This window comes from Ceratotherium simum, chromosome 24 (assembly GCF_057802395.1).
Source record: "Ceratotherium simum simum isolate JZ-2026a chromosome 24, ASM5780239v1, whole genome shotgun sequence".
In the NCBI taxonomy this organism is placed as follows: Eukaryota; Metazoa; Chordata; class Mammalia; order Perissodactyla; family Rhinocerotidae; genus Ceratotherium; species Ceratotherium simum.
Window position 1 is genome coordinate 343,011 of NC_141923.1, and position 24,627 is coordinate 367,637.

General features: G+C 46.5%; 1 pseudogene and 1 gene segment (V, D, J or C); both read left to right on the forward strand.

The window, feature by feature from the left end:
* Window positions 1-2,423: 2,423 nt before the first annotated feature.
* On the forward strand, window positions 2,424-4,528 carry LOC147913787 (immunoglobulin heavy variable 4-38-2 pseudogene; annotated as a pseudogene).
* Window positions 4,529-10,789: 6,261 nt separating this feature from the next.
* Window positions 10,790-24,627, forward strand: part of LOC106802492 (immunoglobulin heavy variable 4-61-like) — a 35,989-nt gene continuing 22,151 nt past the window's right edge. The window contains 3 exon segments of the V gene segment in view: window positions 10,790-10,881; window positions 10,967-11,280; window positions 20,353-20,379. Of these exon segments, the coding sequence occupies window positions 10,836-10,881; window positions 10,967-11,280; window positions 20,353-20,379 (387 nt within the window).

The following is a 24,627-nucleotide window of genomic DNA, read 5'->3' on the forward strand; positions in this document are numbered from 1 at the left end:
AGGGAGGATGGGGCTGTTCTCAAAGCAGTCCCCATCCTGCCCACATCGGGCTCCCTCACCAGCTCCTTCAGCACGTTTCCTGTATGGGAAGAAGAGGACTCTGGTCTTGTTCAAGGGGAGCCCCAGAGAGAAGCTGAGTTCTCCAGGGGCACAGACAGGACCCTCTTCCCAGGGGGAGCCGCAGGAATAAGGAGCCCCGTGCACGTTTCCCCATTTACGTGAAAGTCGGCTCCCACATGGAAGTCCCCACTTGGGCAGCCTGATGAAACCACAGCTCTCAGTTACTCCCACTCAGGGTCCTCCTCACCCAGGAACATGTGTATTTTCTTCATCTGCTGAATGTGGCTGGAATTGTGAACTGAACCCACACACAACTGATGTTATGATGACAACTTTTTGATCTGAGATCGCTGCTGTCATAAGAGCCAGGCACAATGGAAATGACAACAATATTAAACACAATAAAGACACCTGAAGTCAAACCCCACCTGCTCCTTTATTCACCAGGAGGACAGATTGCTTTATGGAAGAATAAATGGTGAGTGGGAAATTAAATCCCTGGCATTCTTTTCCCACAGGACCTGAGGACCTATAGATCCATCATCACACAGGCTTTTTCAGGGGTCCCCGTGCCCAGGATCAAACCCCACCATGCAGACCCCCATTCCTCACGGGAGGGAGGAGGAAAGGGGAGGCAGACACGGCCTCAGTTCTTCACGCTGCTTTCTCCATCCTGCGTGGTCATCAAGTACCAGGTTCCTGTACTGATTTAAAGACTTTATGAATTATGAATACACTATGTAAATGTCATCATTGTTTCTCTCTCTCACACACACACGGGTTTCAATATATATGTCAGCACGAGATCTATTCTCATGAGGATAGAAATTAGCAGGCTGTCAGTGTTTGCTTTTTTATTTTCCAAGGAGAACTCCTGAGGTCATTTCTATTTATTTAAATTTTATCATTTCTGAATTAACCAATCCGTATCTCTATATTCTTTATTCTCTAAAATCATCAAATTCTTTTATATAATTAGTAAAGTCAAGCTCCCCATTTGCAATTTTCTGTGAAGCAGGAAGGGTGAGCAGAAGGAAGTGAGTCACATGCCTGGTTGTCCCCACACGGCCATGGGCCCTGCAGGCAGAGCTGATGTGAGGTCCTCAAACGGAGACCAGAGCACTCAGCTGTTATCTAGGGCCTTTCTGCTCACTATTAGTTACTTATGTGATCGCAGCTGGGTCACATACTATTTACTTATATGACCCAGGGACTTGGGCAAGCCGCTCTCAGGTGGAGTTTTCAAAGAACTTGGTTGAGAAAAACTGCTTGCTTGATAATTCTGGCCATATGAGCCTTTCCCTTCTGTAAGCCAGTCACGGTGAGGGTGAATTTCTGAGGATCATGCGTGTTCTCTCACCCAATGTAGTGGGAACCATCTTCACTGAATTCAGAATTCACTGGCAGTGACACAGAGAGCAAGCAATAGATACTTCTAGAATACATGAGACTGTCCCCTGAGACCAGGTGCTGGCCCAACATAGAGAGTGCTGAGGAGCTTCCGCCAGCTGTTTGTGTGGTCCTGAGAGGGCTGGGAATTCCTCAGTGTCCACCCCAAGGGACAGAGTCCTTAGGCTCACAGAGTTCTTGCAGACACTCAGTTGTGCACAGGAAAAAAGCAGGATTGGGTCCCTACTGGCCATGACAACAGTGCTGGGAAAGATGACCATCTCAGCAGACATGTGTACCTTGTCCCAATAATAAACTGCATGGTTAGTGTTATGAATAAATCCACCTCCATAGCAACAATGAAATATACCTAGGAGTGAAGCTGTTTCAGCTGAAGAAATGTTCACCCCAGTTAAAAGAGCCAATAAAGCTGTTGTGAATTACAATAAACATTGGAATCTACCCAGCTTTGTGTGAATACAATGTGATAATTACATTTAGCTGATATCCCTGAATTTTGAATATCCATTAAAGAAACACGAGATAAGGCAGAGGGGAAGTGGATTGGAATGGAAGCCTGACAATTTCAATAACCCTGGACGTGAGGTGGGTATTTGATAAATGAAAATACACACATCTCCATGGAGTAGGGGCACAGTGACTCTGTTCCCAAAGCTGCCGTTCACCCCTGACCTCATCCGATCTCCTGAGCAGCTCCTTCAGCACATTCCCTGGCCTGGAAGGAGAGGCCCCGGGCATGGTGAGGGGAGCCCAGAGAGGACTGAGTTCTCTGAGGCAGAGTCAGCATCCCCCTCCCAGCAGAGCCCCAGAGACAAGGACTCTCCTAGATTCTTTCTCCTTTTCATAGAAAGGCACTCCCTTATGGAAATCTCCACTCTGTCATCAGATGAAAACAAAGTACACAGTCACTTAAATTCGGGCTCCTCCTCACCTTGAACATATTGTCTGGAGTCATGGATCTCCTCTGCAGGAACGTGAATCACTTGTGGTTCTTCCTCTTTCTGGAGGCAGCTCCCAGATGTGAGTGACTCCGGGACTCAGACATGGAGATATGGCGACGCTGCATCTGAGCACTTGAATCACTGTGTTTCTCTCTGTCCCCAGGTGTCCTGTCCCAGGTGCAGCTGCAGGAGTCGGGACCTGGCCTGGTGAAGCCCTCACAGACCCTCTCTCTCACCTGCACTGTCTCTGGTTTCTCCTTAACCAGCTATAATGTGGGCTGGATCCGCCAGGCTCCAGGAAAGGGGCTGGAGTTCATCGATGTTATATGGAACAGTGGAAGCACATACTACAGCCCGACTCTGAAGTCACGACTCAGCATCACCAGGGACACCTCCAAGAGCCGAGTTTATTTAACACTGAGCAGTGTGACAGGCGATGACACAGCCGTGTATTACTGTGCAAGAGACACAGTGAGGGGAAGTCAGTGTGAGCCCAGACACAAACCTCCTGCAAGAAACAGGAGGGGCTGGGCTGCAGGGGCTGTTCCCTATACCAGGGGGATCACAGGACCCACCAATTCTGTGTTTCAGCCCCAGGATCAGGAGCAGATAGAGGTTAAGTGCTGCTTTCCTGTCAGGGTTTGGGACTTCATCACTGTATAGCAATTTCTCCTGGGAACTTCTCTGGACTCATGATTCTATGTTTACCTCTTCAGTCTCTGACTAAGAAACATCTGTTGTAACAGGAGAAAACTCTACTCACATGCAGAAAAGGCAGAGACTCACTTACAGGAGTTGATTACTCCTGCCCATAGATGCCATTTATCACAGCTCCTTATATCAGCCAGCTAAATGTATAAAAGAGACTCCGTTGGACTCAACAATGCAGCACAGCACAGCACAGCACAGCACAGCTCAGTTCAGTGTACGAGCCAGCTAGCAAGCAGGAGAATGAAGTGTAGGCTGGACATCCGGCAACAGAGGCACTATGAATCCTTGATATTCACACCTAGATCATGTTTGTTGACTCCATATTCATTCTAGAATCTTGCCTTCCCTCCTGCTATGTCTACCCACAGGAGAGACTATCTATGAAAAGCACAGACCTGCTGTGGAGAAATGTCCAGGACACAGTGTGTACGTGGATGTCGTGTCTGACCCCACAAAGGCCTCCCTTGAGCTCCATTCTCTGCCTCTGTGAGCAAAAGAGAGAAGATAAGACAGGCTGGAAACAACAGCTAACCCAGAATTCACGGCAGATGCTGTGTGCTGGTGGTGATTGAGGTGCTATAAAGTCCAGCTCAAATCACAAATGCTCAGAATGGGTGGAGCACAAAGCTGGCCCATATCTCACAGAACAACCACAATGTAACAATGTAACAACGCCTAGAGGGGATGAGGTCCCCACCACAGGAGAGTGTACCGGCAAAGAAGGCAGGAGCTGTGCTGGGCTCAGCACTGAGGAAGTGAGACCCAGGGCCTGAGTGGATGGGGGAGAGTCGAGCTGAGATCAAGGAAGGGCAGGAGGGAGGAGGGTCTGGAAGGACAGAAGCTCTGGGCTCAGAAAGTGGGACCAAAATTGACTTGTTTCCAAGGATGCTCAAATACCAAATACCAAGGACTCTCCTTTCTCTGGGTTACACAGAACATGAACAAAAGAGAAGAGACACATGCAGGGGCTCTGGGAAGACCAGGGTGAGCTTGACATCGGTCCCTCCTCACTTATAAGAACAGGGCTCCCTACATGCAAATTTACATTCAATTTCTAGGGAAAAGTCCACTCTCGGGCTGTGGAAGCTCACAGCTCTCTCCTCAGACAGGGCTGAGGTCTCTGGGGAAGGCAGAGCTGTGATCCAGAAGAAGATGAGACTGTTGGGTTTTCCCCTTTGCCTGGTGACGGCTCCTCAAGGTTAGTGTCTCAGATGTCAGACCTGGGTCTATGGGGATGGTGGTGACTGCACGTGACTGACAGCGACAGATTCTCCTTGTTCCCGGGAGTCCTGTCCCAGATGCAGCTGCAGGAGTCGGGCCCAAGACTGGTGAAGCCCTCGCAGACCCTCTCCCTCACCTGCTCTGTCACTGGATTCTCTATCACCAGTGGTTATGATTGGAACTAAATCCCCTAGCCCTGGGGAAAGGGCTGAAATGGATGGGACTATATAAGTTATGGTGGTAGCACATAGTACTGCCCATCTCTCAGGAGCCACATCTCCATCTCCAGAGACACGTCCAAGAACCAGTTCTCCCTGCAGCTGAGCTCTGTGACCACCAAGGACACGGCTGTGTATTACTGTGCAAGAGACACAGAGAAGGGAAGTCAGTGGGAGCCCAGACACAAACCTCCCTGGAGGAGGGGCTGGGCCAAAGGGGGCGCTCAGGACCAACAGCGGGAGCACAGGACCAGCAGGGGGCGCTCAGGACACAGCGAGCACACAGATCAGGTGCAGGAATCAGATGTGAAGGGAATTCTTCCTGGAATCAGCGATTTCTTCTCCAAGCTCTCAGTTGCCCCCAGGGATGATGCGTGTTTAGCTCTTCCTCTAATTTCTCATTCTATCACTGCTGTCGCCAAACGAGGAAGTAACAGTGCTGATGAGACATCACCAGGGACTGGGGACCTCTCCTTCCCCAACTTCCTGTAAGTCCTGTGTTTCTTTCTGACAATGAAACATTCTGAGGACTCGCGTCTTCCCTGTGATTGGGCAGCATTTCCCACAACCAGCGGCACCAGCACAGACCATACACCTGTGTGCTGAGCTCAGTTTCTCTACTCCCATGTGCACACGCTGTCTCCACATGGGCCCTTCCTGCAGAGGGGCACCTATTGACCCCACGGGGTTATGATCAGGGTCCCCCAGGACCTCTGACCCACAGGGTCTCTGTCTCTCCCACAACACTAACCCCTTGCTCCTCATTTACTCGGGTGGTTGTGGAAACCCACCCTAACCTCACCCTCAGCTTTCTACTGTCTAAATCCTCGCTAAGTCTGTCCTATACCCTGAGCTCCATGGGGCTGGAGCCCTGCTCTCTCTTCCCAGCTCTCCCCACAGCACCGGGCTCAGAAGGGAGGATCAATAGAGATCTGGGCATTAACGTGCCCCATTCCTCTCCTAGCACCTGTCTAATGACTCTGTCCGTTCGTGGATGCCCAGTGCAGGCTGCACTTGGGTGGCATGAGGCTGGCCTCATCTGCCCTGCTGAGTCCGTGTGTCACATACCATGATTCAAGGTCACACAGGCACCACTGCAAGACAGGCCAGTATCGGGGGGGCACACCGTCTGCTCATGTACCTTATGACAGAGGATGTCCAGGGGACTCACCAGGTACAGAGCATCGTCTTTGACACCACATGAGTGGACGTGGTGAGAAAGGTCAGGGAATGGAGTGGGTGTGCTGGTCACCACTCGTGTCTCAGTGCCCAGCTCCGATGTACAATCAAGTATTTGTGGGCCAAATTTATGGAAAAGACATGAAGTAAAACTGACGGAGGGATCTACAACTGGAATATATTTAGGAAAAAAAAATAATATAGTAAAAGTAAAAGAGTTAGGTGTACTACTTAAGATATCAGATAAAGAATAGAGAGTAATAGAGTGTTACTCTCAGTATAAACATTTAAAAAATATTATTTTCTTTATACACAAATTGTCTAAAAAGTATTAATTTGAATGTACACTTAAGAAACTAACCACATAAAAACTTGCACACGTAATCAGCAAGCTATATTCTGATATTTACACTTAAAAAAGACATTATAAGCACTGCACGGTGCTCTCATTGTCTGTCCTCATCTTTCTGTTCTCATCTTAGAACAAAGCACTGACCTTAAATAAGAGCTCTTCCTCCTGAAGTCATTGGAGAGTGGAAAGAAACCTTGATAATGTGCCCATGTCATGCAGCCTGCATGGCTCAGAGTGACCACTAGGGGACATGTCACCTCCACATCGCTTACCAGGACATCTGATGGAATCAGACCCAATGGGTATTACAAGAAAAAATAGACACTTTCTTGTTGCAGAATTAGGCTCTTTAGCCTAATTTGGGAGTCTTTTAAAGCTATTCAACAGGAAAGAATTGAAAAACAGGAATTGTGCCTTACTTAGAAGTGTAATGCTCTGTTCTTACAGTCATTAAATTCTTAATTTGTAAAAGTAGACCCCGGATTAATTTTACATGGGGCCCTGAAATTGTGTAGTCGGTTCTGCGGGTGACTTTAGCTTTAGACCCATGTAAGTGGTCTTTGATGTAATGCCTTTCCATATTTGAGGATATATGCATTAAAAGAATTAGAAACAGAGTAGATGCGATGAGAAGATTAGAGATTTTAGTTTGGTAACCTCATGTGTTGGGATTTCTGTCTGGGTTGAATAGAATAATGAGCATTTTGATCTTCCCACAAAAGTAGCCTCTTATTTTATTCTGAAGACCATTTTATTTATTTATTTATTTTTGTGAGGAAGATCGGCCCTGAGCTAACATCGGCCCATCCTTCTATTTTTGCTGAGGAAGACTGGCCCTGGGCTAACATCCATGCCCATCTTCCTCCACTTTATATGGGACGCCGCCACAGCATGGCTTGACAAGTGGTGCGTCGGTGTACGCCCGGGATCTGAACCAGTGAACCCCGGGTCACCACAGCACAGTGTGCACACTTAACCGCTTGCGCCACCGGGCCAGCCCCGGAAGAACATTTGTATATCCACTACTCATGGGGATGGTCCAGGATCCCTACTCAAAGGTGAACAGGATTAATTCACTATATCATGTAAGCTACTTCACCCATTTAGATCTGTGTTTTATGAAGCTAGCAATACCCTAGTCAACCCACATTTTATCCTGGATAAACATGAGTTTATCTACTATGTGAACGAATAAAAACAGCTCAAGTGAATTGTCCAGAAGAATTCACAAACTAGATCCACTAATTTATAGATGCTGTCACACAGCACACAGTGATACAGCCTCCCAAAATCAAAGCCTAAAGCCTGAGCCAATAACAGACAGTAGCTCAACCCAGGGTCTAGAGAGGAATCTCGGTTCTCATGTCCTGGTTGCTCAGGAATTCTGAACAAGGAGCTCCCTGTGGTATGACGATGTTTTCAAGGCATCCCCATGATTTGTACCAGAGGATAAAGGATGTAATCAATTCCCCTATATTAATTGGGAACTAGAATGGAGCAAGGTGCTGCTGCTGGGAATGCAAAGATGCCCCCCACTCTGTGAAATTCTGCCCCTTTCTGGTAAGGTATAACATACACTTGCCACATGACCCAACAACTCCAATTCTTGTTACATAACTGGGGAGAGAAGACCTGATGTTCAGTGCATACACTTAACAGGACTGTACTGTTTACATCAAGTTTCTTTAAGAGGATAGGTCTTATGTTAAATGTTCTTATCATGAAAAGGGAGAGAGGGAGGAAACTTTTGGAGGTGATGATTACGTTGATGTTACTGGTTGTGGTGATGGTTTCATGGGTGCTTACTTATCTCCAAACTCATCAAGGTGTACACATTAAGTATGCATAATTATTGGCAAGCCAATAATATCTCAATCAAAAAACTTAAAAGATATGTTTACGCAAACACCCAGATATTTACAGCTGCCTTAAGCAAAAGACAATACATGCAAGACTATGGGTGACTCTTACGTGCATTACCCTACCTGAGGGAATCCAACCCCAGAGTCTACACACTGGTTGTTTCCATCCACACACTGTGGGATCTGCGAAACTGAAGGGGCATCTAGACAAGCAGGAGTTGCCGAGGGCTGTGGAACTGAAAAGGGATTGGCGAGAAGTGGAAACAGTGTGTTTCTTTGCGGTGAATGAAGTATCCTCTAACTTGACTATGACATTGCTCACATAACTGTTTTTGCCGACCATATTAATATTATACTTCCGCAAGTCTCATTGTCATGCTTGTATGTTAATATTAATAAAATTGTGTTCAAAAAGTTTTGTCTCAAAACTATGTATTCTAGTCAGTCTTAGCTTTGTGATTTTTCAATGGCTATGGGTAGCGGATACTTTCTAAAAATAGACAGATAACTTAGTGTAGCTAATGAAACTGAAAATCTAATGTAGGACTCCTGGGTTGAGTGGCTGGGGTGGATTAGAGGTTACAATCTTTAAAGAATGAAATCAAGGTAGTAGATGTCTCAAGTTTGGGAAGTTAATGTTTGTAGGTTCTTTAGTCAATACAAATTGTACTGAGTATTGTTGACCAAAGGACAGCAGACTCGTTGGTAAATCCTCACGGAAAGACAGGGATTTACCTGAAGGAGGACCGCGGATGATGGACACGAGGATGATCCTGGAAGGCAGAAGGGTCACTACATGAGATTTCAACAATCACAAATATTTGAGTAGAGGAACAGTGATAAGGACACACCAGGACAGACCTCTTGTTGCTCAACATCCCAGACCCTAAGACACCTTGAGAGGTAGGGCCCTGAGACCACCAGGAAGAGGGAGCATCAAGACCATTGAGGGGTGTGTGGTCCGCAGGGGGTTCTCTGGACGCTCTGAACATAGGACCCAGACTTAGGGGCAGGTGCAGAGGTGGGCTGGGGAGTGAGGAGTTTCCTCTGGGAGTCTGCATTCTCCTTTCCTACGAGCAAATCAATGTCTTGGTCCCATCTTTACTCTCCTGCCTCTGAGCCCCAATTCTCATATAACACCAGATACTGAGAAAATAGGACAATTTCTCCTCTGCCATCCTCATTTCCATTTTGGAAGATGCTCAGTTTTACAATACATAGCCTTTGTTTTTAATTTTACATTTTCTCCATTTAAAAGTGTCTTTCTGATGAAATTAGGGTTCTCTGACCTATATTGTAGGCTGTCTTAAGGGGAAGTGTGTGCACAGAGCTTTGGACAAAATTGCACAGTCTCCAACTTCTACCACGAGGTATCTCCTAGCTGCCTATGTGGAAAACGTAGCTACTCAGATAAAATCAACGCCACAGCGCTCAATGGGAGAAGAATACGGTCATGAGGACTCTCCCTTTTACCACAATTATATATACATATATGCCAAAGTTGCTATGAAAACATGGATTTCTGTATGAAAGTATAAGTTCAAAAAAGGTAGTGATTCTGGGCATTTTTATGCATTTCTATGATTTTGATGAGGTGATTAACCATGATGCAAAACCCATGACATGTCTCTGCAGTGGTCCCTCAACGTTCTTTCATTTGTCTGTGGAGTCTACTTGTCTCACTCAACGTTTACTTTATCAGCCTGTGCCTTCAGGACTGTTAATGTTGTCTGTGCAATTTCCAATCAGACAACTGAAGTAAGACCCCAATACCTTCCAGGGAAGCCCCCGTCATTTTTGACAAGGTGGTTGTTTGAATGTTGTCCACTCCTTGCCTAGTTACAAAAGGATTCTGTGCTATATTAAAATAATCGTTATAACATTTTTCTATAAAACAATTCCCTCTGGCCACAATCCCTTCCTCTGCCTATGTCTTAGTACAACTCTGAGTTGCAGAATTGGAGAAATGGATTCTTGTACTAGCAACTTGGTAGGACTTGTTCCCAGTAGAAAAAATCAATGGTGTGAGGTCAACAGGGCAGGTAAATGGGAGGAGATGAGCACAGGTGTCATGACTACAAATCCCCGGAGAGGAGCCTCACTCTGCCCTGCAGAGGGAATCTGCGGGGTGGACATGGCTCAGAATTGTCACCCCTGAGACAAGGCAGCTGGGATTTCACATTCCTGCTCCTGTGGCTAATGGTAAATAAATGCTGACCATGGGTGGGGCACATTTCATCGAGTGTGTAATGATATGCTGGCTTCAGGTGAGTGATGGATCAAGGACACCTGTGGGCCCACCTGAAGTTTTCAACATATGGTGTCTTCTCTGATACCAAGAGCACAAGATGGATGGAGCACAAGACCCACCTGGAACTCATGTATCACAACAATACAACAAGGTAACAAACTCTCAGTGTGATGGGAACCACATCAGAGAAGAGATTACAGGGAAAGAGAGCAGGAGCTGTGCTGGGCTCAGTATGGGAGAAGTCAAGACTCAGATCCTGAGTGGATGGTGGAGAGTTAGGCTGGGGCCAAGGTGGGGAAGGAGGGGTGCAGGCCTGGAGGAAGGTAACTCTGGTCTCAGAAAAATGGGGAGTCCTCAAATCGGTTTAAAAAGAGCCTCAAATCCCAAGTGTCCTCACATCACAGACTCAAAAGTCACCTACAGTCAGGAGAAGAGAGGCCTACAGCGTCCCTAGAAGGACTGTGGACACTAACCTCAGTCTTGCCCCATTTATAAGGACAAGTCTCCCCACATGCAAATTTCTCTTCAGGCTCGAGGGTAAAATCCTCTCTTTGGCTGTGGGAGCTCACGACTCTCTCCTCAGACAGGGCTGAGGTCTCTGGGGAAGTTAGAGCTGTGGTCTAGAAGAAGATGAAACTGTTGGGTCTTCTCCTTTGCCTGGTGATGGCTCCCCAAGGTGAGTGTCTCAGATGTCAGACCTGGGTCTATGGGGATGGTTGTGACTGCTCGTGACTGACAGGGACTGATTCTCCTGTCCCCAGGTGTCCTGTCCCAGGTGCAGCTGCAGGAGTCGGGCCCAGGACTGGTGAAGCCCTCGCAGACACTGTCCCTCACCTGCACTGTCTCTGGAGGTTCCATTACAAGCAGCTATTATGGTTGGAGCTGGATCCGCCAGCCTCCAGGGAAGGGTCTGGAGTGGATAGGTGTAATAAGTTATAGTGGTAGCACTTCCTACAACCCGTCCCTCAAGAGCCGCACTTCCATCTCCAGAGACACGTCCAAGAACCAGCTCTCCCTGCAGCTGAATTCGGTGACCACTGATGACACAGCCGTGTATTACTGTGCAGGAGACACAGTGAGGGGGAGTCAGTGTGAGCCCAGACATAAACCTCCCTGCAGGAGACAGGAGGAACTGGGCTGCAGTGGGTGCTCAGGACCACCAGGGGTCTGACAGGACCCACAGACCACAGGGCCAGGCTCAGAAGCAGGTTCAGGGTTGGAATGGGGAGGAGCTTCCTGTTGTGATCAGGAATTTCCTCTCCTCTCAAAGTCTCTAGTGCCTCCAGGAACAGGTATCAATTTGTTCTCTGTGGCTCTAATTTTTCACATTCTCACTGCAGGTGAGAGAGGAGGGAGTACATTTCTTTGTTTGCAAATGAGGTGCAACCAGTCACTAGGACCTTTTCTTCATCGAGTTTCTATTTGACTTATTTGTCCATTTTGAAAAACAAAATATCCTAAGGATTCTCGTCATCCCTTGATTTGTGTTCTTGATTGAATTGGGTCCCACACTCAAATGCATATGTTGACATTTCAAACCCCCATGTGACACTATTTGGAGATAAAGCCTTTAAAGAGAGAAATAAAGCTAAAAGCGGTCATGAGATTGGGGTCCTAATTCGATAGGACTGTTGTCCATACAAGCAGAGGAAGAGACACAAGATCTCTTTCTCTCTCTTTCCATCTGCACAAAGAAGAAAGTCCATGTGAGGACACCACAAGAAGCTAGCCATCCACACACCAGGGAGAAAGGTCTCACCAGACACCGACCCTGCCAGGACCTAGACTTGGAACTTCAGCCTCCAGAACAGTGAGAAGATAAATGACATTCCAGCCACTGAGTCTGTGATGTCTTGTTAGGGCGGCCTGAGCTGACTAATACAATTGGGAAAGGTCTCCCCCAAACACTAGCTCAGTTCAGACACACAGTGTCCCTACTGGGCCTCTCCCCTCAGACAGGCAAATATATGTCCCCAGGAAGTTATGAGAGAACAATGCATAGAGCTAGTCGCCATGCCCTAGACCCAAGAAATGGAGTTCAAGGTCAGAAAAATATCCTTGAGTCGAGGACGAATCTTGCATGGGAAGATGAGCAATCCAGGCCATTTCTGAATAATACATTTCCCATCACCAATACAGGCCCCTCCTCACAAGTTCCACCCTGCCACACACTGAGATCCCCACTGGTCTGTGCAGGAAAGAGCAGACACCCTGGGGTAACAGTCCTGGTCTCTACTCTCTGGATGAACGTGAAGTCATTCCATTTACAACAAGTCTGCCTGCTCTCTGCTCCCCTGCTCTTCCCTCTGTAGACCCACCACTCCTCCTGCTTGTCTGGAAATTGGAAGACCAGGCAGAGACTGTCACGGAAGCTTTGTCCCCTAAGGCGAATAAGAAAAACACTCTCCCCTGGGGAAGGGCAGATAGACACCTTCCCTACGCTCTCCCATGTATGTCCTCAGCGCCTCCTGCATGCAAAGCAGACCCCAGTCTCAGGCTGAAAGGCCTGCCCTGGGCTGAGTTGCCCATCTCCTTCCCACAAGAGCCCTTCACAGGAGCTTGGCTGTGCTGGGGTGCTCCTCTGCCTGGTGGCAGCTCCCAGCTGGGAGTGTCTCAGGGATTTCAGGAATGGGACCTGGTCAGGTGGTTCATGGTGTGTTTTACTGAAGATGATCCCCCATGTCCCCAGGAGCAGCTGCAGGAGTTGGGACCCAACCAGGTGAAGCTCTCACAGACCCTCTTCCTCTCCTGCTCTGTTTCTGGATTCTCTTTAATCAGCTATGGTGTGAGCTGGACCATTCAGGGTCCAGGAAATTGGCTGGAGTCAGTAGGTATGATATAAGGCGATGGAAGCACAAACTGTAACCCAACTCTTAAATCCTGAGTCAGCAACATCAGAGACATCTCCAAGAACCAGGTTTGTTTAATGCTGAGCAGTCTGAGAACCAAGGACATGGCCGTTTATTACTGTGTGAGACACAATGAGGGGACATCAGTGTGAGCTCAGATATAAACTTCCCACAGGAGACAGGAGGCGCTGGGCTGCAAGGAGTCTTCAGTACACCAGAGGGTGCACAGGACCCACCAATTCTGTGTTTCTCCCCAGGAGCAGGAGCAGATGGTGGTTAAGGGCAGGGTTCCTGTCAGGGTCTGGATTTTCCTCTCCATATAGCAGTTTCCACGGAGGAACTTGTCTGTACTCATGATTCTGTGTTTACATCTTCAGTCTCTGAATTAGAAATATATGTTGTAATAGGAGAAAACATAATCACACACAGAAAAGGCAGAGAGTCACTTACCGTTGATAACTCCTGTCCACAAATGCCAGTTATGACAGCTTCTGATGTCAGTCAGCCAAATCTATAACAGTGACTCTGTTGATTCCACAGTGCAGCAGAGCACAGCTCAGTGCACAACCAGCCAGCAAGCAGCAGCATAAAGTGCAGGCTGCACATCAGGCTGCAGAGGCATCATGAATCCAAAGTAAGAGAACTAAGACCCCAGTGGTGGGGGTCACTGGCGTGACACCATGCTCATGGCACCAACACCAGTTGACACCGTGCAAAGGCAGAGGGACCCCCACCAAAATTTGGCATGCATGTCCAGGCTGAGAATGACACAAACATACATAGAGAATAGAAAACGTTTCATCACCTCCCTTACTGAGGTGTCTTCCGAGATCAGGACAGCCCTCTCAAGCACGTCAGAAATGGCTTGATGGAGCCTTGAAGCTGACTGGCTCAGGGTTTTTACTGTGGTTCCTGGTGCGGGAGGGGTGACTGTCCTGCTCACAGAAGGGGCTTGTCTGGTTTGCATCTCCCATCAGCATTAAAGGAGGGAGAACCCAAGCTTTCCTATCAGATTTCCCAGGTGTGGGCAGAAGGAGAAGAGGGGGAATGAGCCTTAAGGCGTCAGCAGCCAAACGTCAAAAATAGTGTGTGGCTACTTATTCCACTTAACAACTGTAAAAAATGAGTGGAAAAAGAGTAAATGGACATTATGGGTAGATAACAATTCAAATCCATAGAAAATGAGAAGAATGCTTATATGTAAGCAAGCAACAAATATAATAATAACAACAAAACATAGAATTAGACAGAGGTCTTAGTCCAATGTCTTGGATAGAAGATGCCCACTATCCAGATCATAAGCTTTTTCTGATAGTCTTGGGTCACATTTCTGCTTCTAAGGATCAGAAGCTTCTCCAGGATCTGTGAGAGTCCTCAGTTTGAGGTTCTCTGTTACAGTAGCCTTCCAAGTGTAGAATTATGGACTGACTATTTGGTTGCTGCAATGGCTGAATGTTTGTTTTTCTCCAAAACTCATGTGTTGAAACCTAATGCCCAGTGTGATGGTGTCAGGAGGTGAGTCCTTTGGGAAGTGCTGGGTCGTGACAGGGGAGCCCTGATGAACGGGATTAGTGCCCTTATAGAAGGGGACTGAGGACACTCTGTTGCCCCCGGTGCCATGTGAGGTTACAACAAAAGCACAGCTGTCTATGAGGAGGGCTCTCACCAGACACCAAATCTGCCGGTACCTTGATCTGGGGACTTCCAGCTTCAGAGCTGTGAGAAACAAGTTCAGTTGTTCATCAACCACCCGCCCTACAGTACTCTGTTAGAGCAGCTGGAACAGACTTTGTGAAACACCAGCCCAACGCTGACTCTCTGGAGTTTGCCCTCCTGCATTTTTTGTCAAATGTTCCTGATGAGAGTTCTTCAGTGATGTTCAAGGGCAGTTTTTCCCTGTGTTTCTTCAATAGACAGAATTAACTGATTACCATAGGAAGCTGTTACACAGATGTAGTATAATGGCAGTCTTAATCACTTGGTGATAGGAGTGAGGTAATCCCTGAATCCTTTTCAGTATTTGCCTTGTCTTAAGGCAATAGGGCAGAGGCTAGTATTGGAGGAGACATCTCTAATGCGTGGTCCTTCCAGTCACCATGTCATTGGGAGACAACTGATGTGTTCTTGAGGGACCCAAATGACAGAAGTGCTGGTGGAAATTCCACTGGACAAGGGAGTTCAAGGATTTCTGAAGGCTCTGATAATTCTAATTTAGGAATGCTGTTTTTTCAGCCCTTCTAGAGGATTGCAGAAGGCAATGACAGTGTGGTATTTGAGTCGTAGTTAACACCTTAGAGAGCTATTTTACAATGATTGCTGTAATTAGTAGTGATTGCCATGAAGGTTGTCAAAAACAAAATTTCCGTAACCTAAAATTAATTACTCCCAAATCTTTATTCACATATTTAGTGAAAAATGCCTAGTCTTAACTGAGTTTCTTCTATAGTCCCAATATTTGAAACTGATCATCCAAGAGATACTAGAGAATGAAAACTAAAAAATCAGTGCAATGAAACTCCTTTATATTCCTTACAGCAAACTCATCTGAACTAAATGTAGCCCAGGAGCACTGCTCTGTTTCTCGGTTCAGATCAGGCTTCTATTTCCACAATGACTCAACACAGACCCTCCACTCTCCTCAAATATGTAGCCTCCACATGCTCTAAGTTCACACTCTGTTCTGAGTTTATCCTCTGAACGCTTCACAGGGGAATCAATCCAGTGTCCAGCCACAGTTGTCATTCATAGTGTCCACAAATGTCACAAACTCCTTTTGGCCCCACATACCTATTTCTTTCTTTCCTGGGGATAGGCAACCCCTAGCAACCCACCTACACCCACAGAAACCTATGCAAACCTATTATATTTTATTCTCTGTGAGCAATAATGTATATCAGCCTCTATCCAGGTCCACACGCCCTCTGAAGGCCAGGACGGACCCTTCTCATCTCTCTGCTCAGGTTAAAGGACCAGAGAACCCCTGGTGAGAAACAGACACACCTGTTCCAGGAGGTTGGGTGCTGTCTCCACCCCTCTGCTGTCCCAGAGCAGCTCAGCCCACTTTTCTAGACCCTAACCAGAGGGTCCATATGTATCCTGTTAATTCAGCATTCCCAACTTCTGATGACTCTCCTATCATCTACATACAGGCATATAAGTGATTTATTATTTAATTCACTCGAATAAAATATGGAATAGCTGGGAGAGAGTATGCTGCATTCAAGGATCCACATGAAGCATATGGAAGGTCTCAAAGACAAGTGTATCGGGCCGGCGCTGTGGCTTAGCGGTTAAGTGCACGCGCTCTGCTACTGGCAGCCTGGGTTCAGATCCAGGCGCACAGCGACGAACTGCTTCTCCGGCCATGCTGAGGCAGTGTCCCACATACAGCAACTAAAAGGATGTGAAACAATGACATACAACTATTTACTGGGGCTTTGGGGGAAAAAAAAGGGACGAGGATTGGCCAGAGATGTTAGCTCAGAGCCGGTCTTCCTCAGCAAAAAAAAAAAAAAAAAAAGAGGAGGATTAGCACGGATGTTAGCTCAGGGCTGATCTTCCTCACAAAACAAAAAAAAGACAAGTGGATCTAAGTCAGTAAACACAGTGCTGAGGACACTGCATGGAGAAAGGGTGACCTGCCCCAGTCACACAGGTGTGACATGTGGGGCAAGAGCAGAGCACGTGTTCCTTGTGCAAATGTGTCCATCAGAGATGAGGACTCACACAGGTCCTTTCTGGCTCCCAGGGAGGGAACAGTAATTGCAGTGATGACAACATCTAACAGCACTGCCGTCCTATTACACAGTTTACGTATAAAGTTTCCACTGTAATCTCCAATCTATACCATTTCAGACAGAAACACAAGGTGGGAGGCCACATCGTCACAGTCACACAGTGACCCCACATATCAGATGACTCAGCATATTGGGGAGCTGAGGACCCCAACTAGCTGTCTCTGTTTGTGGTCCTGAGTGGAGTTTGCATTTCTGAATGTTGTCCCTCAAGGAGAGAGTCCTGAGTCCAGAGTGTTCTTGCAGACACTCAGATGTGTACAGAAAGAAGCAAGATTAGGGTCTGCCAGGCATTTCAACAATGATAAAAATTATTACCCTTCAACAGAAATGGCTTCCTTGTCCCCAAAATAAACTGTATGACAGGTTGACACAGTAAATCCAAGTTCATGGCAGCATTGAACATAACTGATCGTGAAGCTGTTTCAGTGAAGAAGAGTTCACTCAAGTTAAGTGACACAGTAAAGCTGTTCTGAATCACCAAAAACAGTGGAGTGGCCCAGCTTTGTCTGAATTCAATGCAATTTTTACATTTAGCTGCTGCCCTAAAACTTTTGAATATCCCATACTTTAGATATGAGATAATAGTGAAGGGAAATGGACTGGAAGGGTTAGCTGGAAGTCTAGAGCAGGGCAATCAGGATCTCCAAGTGGTGCTCAGGACCACCAGGGGGCACTTCAGGTTTTTTCATTCCTTTTTAATTCAAAACAAAGAACTAAATGCTTGTATTTGGCAATGGCTTCTGTGCATCTCCCCAGAGATTTACCCCTTGAGGGTGTAGACGGCTCTATTTCCATGTCAGGGCTGCGTGTTTGGGCTCAGGATGTGCTGCAGCGTTTCCTTAGCTTCCACGTTGGCTCTTTTAGCGTGGGTGTCCTCTTGCATATGAGCCACATCTCTAGGAAGCAGGCACGCATCTAAAAGCTTCTTAACTTGTTTTCCATCACTGTGTGTGTTCCAGAAGAGGTGAGATATCACTTTGTTTAGAAAACACCACAATGCCATGCACTCCTCCAAAATGTACCTGCTCTCACCATACATGTTCACTGTTTGGTCTTTAGCTACATTCAAGCTCTAGTAAATGCAATAAGTCCTGCAGTCTGGGGCACTTTACGTCAGGTCAAGGACTGTGCACAAATGAAAACCTGAATGACTCATAATTGATAACTTTTACTTTCAATTCTGAGGTATGAGCCATAAAACATAACTTTAGGTCAAGGTTGTCAATGGGCATCTCTAATAGATTTGAAGGATATGCAGAATGTCCCCTAACGAAGATAAGACAATGTGAGCACAAGCTTAGCATTTGGTAATTTCCACTTCTCCCTTCACATCTAAACACACACTCATTGAATTCCCCCTGCCAAGTGTGACCAAGTTAAAGTGAAGGAGGTTCACCTGCTTATATTAAAGCATCGGCCTTAGACACTCCACACTCTGGGACTCTGCCCTTTATGTGGGTGTCCACATGCAGAGCCTGCTACATAGTCAGAGGACATGCAAATAGGGGCCTTCCTCTGCTGATGAAAACCAGCCCAGCCCTGACCCTGCAGCTCTGGAGAGGAGCCCCAGCCCCGGGATTCCCAGGTGTTCCCATTTGGTGATCAGGGCTGAACACAGACCACTCACCATGGAGTTTGGGCTGAGCTGGGTTTTCCTTGTTGCTATTTTAAGAGGTAATTTATGAAGAACGAGAGACATTGACCATGTGAGAGGATGTGAGTGAGAGATTCAGTGGCTATGTGAGAGTTTCCTGACCAGGATGCCTTTGTGTTTGCAGGTGTCCAGTGTGAGGTGCAGCTGGTGGAGTCTGGGGGAGGCTTGGTGAAGCCTGGGGGGTCTCTGAGACTCTCCTGTGCAGCCTCTGGATTCACTTTCAGCAGCTATGCTATGTACTGGGTCCGCCAGTCTCCCGGGAAGGGGCTGGAGTGGGTCTCAGTTATTAACTATGATGGTAGTAGCACATACTATGCAGACTCCATGAAGGGCCGATTCACCATCTCCAGAGACAACTCCAAGAACACGCTGAATCTGCAAATGAACAGCCTGAGAACCGAGGACACGGCCGTGTATTACTGTGCAACAGACACAGTGAGAGGAAGTCAGTGAGAGCCCAGACCAAAACCTCCCTGCAGGAGACAGGAGGGGCTGGGCTGCAGGGGGCACTCAGGACTCACTGAGCACATGACCAGCCCCAGGAGCAGGTGCAGGAGGTTAAGGGCTGGGCTCTGTTGTGGTCTTCGGCTTCCTCCCCGCATTACAGCTTCTTCAGGGAACTTCTCTATGTTTGTGATTCTGTGCCTACCCTTGAAGTCTCTGAATACAAATTTTTTTCTGTTGTTATTGTAATTGGAAGACACCTTCTCACCTGCACAAAATGCAGAGTGTCCCCTGTGGGGACAGAAGTGACTCTGCCAGTGGTCCCCAGGATCTGAATCTTGAGGACAGGGAGTACAATGGTGAGTCTCTTCGAGCCTGACTCAGGACAGAGACCTCAGTGGGATTCTCTGTTAGGACACTCACTGGGATTCAGGCTGGAACTAAGGGAGAGACCAGGATGGTGACAACCCGTAATGCCTAGTGACTCCACATCTGTCCCTCCTTCTCATGCAAAACTGTGCATGTCACACTCAGCACTGATCAGTCCTCTGTTTTTGCAAATTCATATTCTTGCTTTCTCCCAAGGCTTTATTCTCTCTCCTCCCTTTACTTCTTATGCTTTCAGAAAAGGGAGGATGTGGTTTCTATCATCTAAATCCCAGGTCTCAGGTCCTTTACCTGGAGCTCAGGTGTGGCTCAGGCTGTGGCTCCTGCAGCACCTGGGAAAGGCTGATGGGATTTTTCTCTCTCACCATTGACCTGGACCCTCCCCCTGTCCTCTGTGTGTGGACTCCTCTGGGAAATGCAAGTGCACATGAGTAGGCCAGGGACAACGTTTGTTCAGAATGGGGTGTGGATGTAGAACTGATCTTGCTTTGCTCACATTGTCACAGAGTCATCTCCCTCACCTCTAACTTTGGGGAGGGCTGTTGACAGGCACTCCAGAGGGCTGTGAGCACTGGGGGAGATGACTGTAGGGCTGGCCAGTCATCTCCAATGTCCACAGAGTCGGCCATCATGGAGGTGAGGCTGGAAATTTGGGAATAGCTGAATCTGCTGTCCACCATGTAATTCCATCTTCTCCTGTTCTCTGATTGAATCAGGCCCAGCCAGGTTAGTGGGACAATTTTCCTGACATGAAGTCACCTGATGAGATACTTTGCTAGCATCTTCAGAATATCTTCAGGGTAACCCCTAGATTAGTGTTTTACTGAACAACTGTAGACTATCGCCCTGCCATTGACACATGAAACTGACCAGTGGCAACATTATTTTGTACTTCAAATTTGCCGATAGAGGCAAGTTCACACTATCAACAACTCTGCTGAAATGTTGCCTCCATTAGGGGCTTCTGGAGAAGCAGACATGGGGACTGTATTAAGTCTCTTTGGATTTTTTTTAAGGAATACACCTATTATTTTTTTGTGTATGTGCGTGTGTGATTAAGATTAGCCGTGAGCTAACATCTGTTGGTATTCCTCCTCTTTTTGCTGAGGAAGATTGGCCCTGGGATAACATCCATGCCCATCTTCCTCTACTTTATATGTGGGAAACCTGCCACAGCATGGCTTGATAAGCAGTGCTTAGGTCCACACTCAGGATCTGAACCTGGGAACCCCGGGCTGCTAAAGTGGAGCACACGAACTTAAACCACTATGCCACCGGGCCAGCCCCAGGAATACATTCATTTTTGTGAGAGCAAATAGAAGAGGCCAGGTGCAGCTGTGGAAGCTGTTATTCAAGATGCAAGTCTGACCCTATTGAAGGAGAGAGGGACAGAAGGTTGGGTGGAACATTCTGAAACTTCCATGCTGACCAAGGAAGGTACAGCATGACCATGGGATTGCCATGGAGACAAAGGTGCCCAACAAGGGGCCCCACATCTACCAGCAATGACCTGCCTCAGTATCCCTGCTGAGCTCAGTCACTGTCTGGGGCTCCCTCTAGGATGCCCATCTTCAGATCAAAACAGGTGATGGATCAGCGTGCATCAGCTGGGAGCCTGGTCCATGGTGGCCCTGCAGTTGGAGGTGAGGGAGGTGCATTCTCAGGGCTGACACACTGCTTATGGGTTTTATATAAGAAAACATGCTTCTACTTGATTCTCTTGGCATAAAGAGGTAAACACAAAGACTGCAAACAATTGTAATTTCCACATTAACCTCAAATGCATTACTCGTTAATCTGTGCCATGTCCTGGCCCGGAGTTGCCTTTCTCATGAGGAGCTGTAAGTGTGGGGTGATAATTCTCCTTCCGCACACTCATTGGTTTCTCTCATATGCAGAGACCTTGAGTAGAACAGTACTGGACCTCACCCGCACTTTTCCTTGTCCCCATGTTGGAAGAACTGAGATGCACATGACTGCAGAATGGGAGGTGGTAGCTGGTCCTGGACCCTCAGAGCCTGCACAGACCCCAGCTGCAGTTTTATAGAGTCAGGATTTCCCTGGAGTGGGGAGACCTTGAGCTGCCTCCTTACCGGTGAATGCTGCTCAGGTCTGAACATGGGTGCAGAGTTAGGATACCGTTATTCTCTCATTATCAGCTCCATTCTCCACCTCACCATCATCATCAATGTGTGTAACAATTCAGTCTATGTTCTCCTGATATATTTTCTCATCTCTTCAGTTTTAACATTGTTCAGAGAAAAGTGCTGCCTTTTATGTGTCACAATCTATTTTTGCATTTTGCTGAATTTATCTAGGAAACTCAGGAAATGGAAAATTGTAGGGTTCCTCATTTTTACTGTAATATGCCAATGTGGGAATTTTAATCTCGTGTCCAGAACTCGAATGCCGACAGTCGTGTTGTCTCTCTACTCCTTTGGTGATGAAACTAGAGAAAGCCTTCTCAACATGGCTAAGGTTGTGAGATTTCCCTTTCAAAAACTGGTAATGCCTTTGATTTCCTTCATTTACTGTATAAATCTCGTGAATACATTGTTGAGAAGTAGACGGAGAGCTTGTTAGGAAATGCCAGATTCATTGCAGATTTCACTAAGTGAGTCAGGACATCTTAGGATCCTGTGAACTGTGCACAGCTCCCACTACAAAACAAGGACTGGATCCTCCAAGCTTTGAGGACAGAGAACAGGCAGGGCAGCGTGAGGGCGAGGAGGTGTTAGTGTCATGTCACTGTTTTCTCTCCTAGGAACCCCCCACATCTTCCTCACTCTGGGATTCAGTCAATTTGTTAGGGTGGGAAAAATCACTCAAATTGTTCTTTGCGGCATTGATGGAAGCCCAGGCAGGAGACATGGGAAAGCTTGTTTCTGAAGCAGCTTCCTGTGGGAATGCCCACATTCCCTGCCCCGTCCCGAGTCTACACACCTGTCACTCTCCCTCCCACTGCACCCGGCCCACTGGTGGTGCATGGCCACTGCCCCACACACCCCAGCGTGGCCCCTTCTGCTTTGGCTCTTGGGAACACCACTGTCCTGGTTGATCTCATGGCTCTGGTCTGTGTGCTGGTCCCTCCACAGGCTGTCAGTCGACCTCCTCCACTCCATGAGGGGCGCTCTTGAATTCCACCCTTGCCCATCTCTTCTCTCTCCTCTCTCCTGAGACAGGCCCCACTCTGACAGACGCACTGTCATGTCATCTGGACTTTCATGTGGGAGAGTCTTAACACAGCAGCCCTGCATTGTTCTAACTGTAAAAATTCCAAAGAAAGGTTTGTCTTCACTTCTGGCCCTTGGTCAGCTCCTGGGACGTGACCTCTGAAGCCTCGGAACAGCTGCCTTTTAAGGATTGTTTAATGCTGATGCCTTGGGGCATTTTGTACCAGTATGATCCTACGGTGCTCTATAATGAATACCTGATTATTCTCTAGGGAGCTTGAATCTGATTATCAGAGGGCATCATACAGTCTCTAAATGCCTACATGACCCTGGAAATCAAGGCTATGGTTGGCTGTAAGTGATATACCAAAAATGCTTATATTTAATTTATGCAATTTTATGAGTTTACACATAAGCATACACCTGTGATACCATCACCACAAACAAGATACTAAATATAAGCATAACTTCAAAAATGTCCTTATGTTCTTTGGTGAGTATGTGTGTGGGGGGGTAATAACACTTAACACGAGATTTATCCTCTCAACATATTTTAAACTGCTCAATACCATGTAATTAACTATAGGTACCATGTTATACAGCAGATCCCAAGAATGGATTTATATTTCATGACTGAATGTTTATCCACAATGAGCAACAATTCTGCATTTTCCCTTCTGCCTAGCCCCAGGCAACCACCATTCTATTCTCTGCTTCTATGAGTTTGAGAATTTGAAATGATTATTTCTTTCCTTTTGCTAACGTTGGGCAAATGTTTTTCTTCTAAGTCCTTGAAGTGCAAAGTTAGGTGTAAGTATTTGAGATATTCCTTCTTTCTTAATGCAGTTAGTTTTCACAAAATTTAACTCATTGTTCTGCTCTTACTTCATCAGAAAAGTTTTGGTATATGGTGTTTTATTTTCTTTTGTATCCAGAATTTTTTTTCATTTTTCATTTTTATTTGTTCTTTGACCTCTTGATTTTCAGGGTGTGTTGTTTAATTTCCACATATTTGTGAATTTTCCAACTTTTCTCCTGTTATTAATTACTAGTCTCACACCATTGTGGTTGGAAAAGGTACTTGATATGATTTCAATCTTCTTAAATGTGTTAGGATTGGTTCTGTGCCCTAAGACGTGATCTAGGCTGGGGATGTTCCATGTGTGCTTAAGAAGAATGTGTAAATGTCTGTTAGGCCACCTGGTCTCAAGAATAGTTCAAGTCCAAGGTTCCCTTGTTGACTTTGTGTCTGGATGGTGTATCCATTGTTGATGGTGGGCCATTGAATTCTCCTTTTATTACTATATTACTGTCTATTTCTACCTTCTATTGTGTTAATATTCACTTTATATCTTTAGGTGCTGCAATGTTGGGCTCATATATATTTGTAATTAGTATGTCTTCCTCATTGATTGATTATTTTTTCATTATATAATGATCATCTTTGTCTCTTGTGACAGTTTTGGCTAAAATTTTTGTCTAATTATAGACAACCCTGCTCTCCTTTGAATACCATTTACACGGAATATCTTTTTCTATTCCTTGAATTTCAGTTTAGCTGTATCCTTAAATCGGATGTGAGTCTCTTGTAGACAGCATATGATTGGATCTTGTGTTTTTCGTTTTCTTGTTGTTTTTAATCAATTTGGACACTCCATGTTCCCTGATTGGGGAATTTAATCCATTTCTATTTGAAGCAATCATTGACATATAAGGACTTACTCTTGCCATTTTCTTAATTGTTTTCTGTCTGTTTTGAATTTATTTTGAGGGCCAGCCCGGTAGCATAGCGGTTAAGTTCACTTGCTCCGCTTCAGTGGACCAGTGTTTGCAGGTTCAGATCCCGGCTTCAGACTGATGCAACACAGGTCAAGCCATGCTGTGGCAGCGTCCCACATAAAGTAGAGAAAGATGGGCACGGATGTTAGCCCAGGACCAATCTTCCTCAGCAAAAAGAGGAGGCTTGGCAATGGATGTTAACTCAGGGCTGATCTATCTGCCCCCAACAAAGAAAAAATGTGTTTCTTTGTTTCACTCTACCTCTCTTGCTGTCTTCCTCTGAGGAATGACGATTTTTTTTTGGAGTGGTATGCTTTGATTCCTTTCTGTTTACTCTTT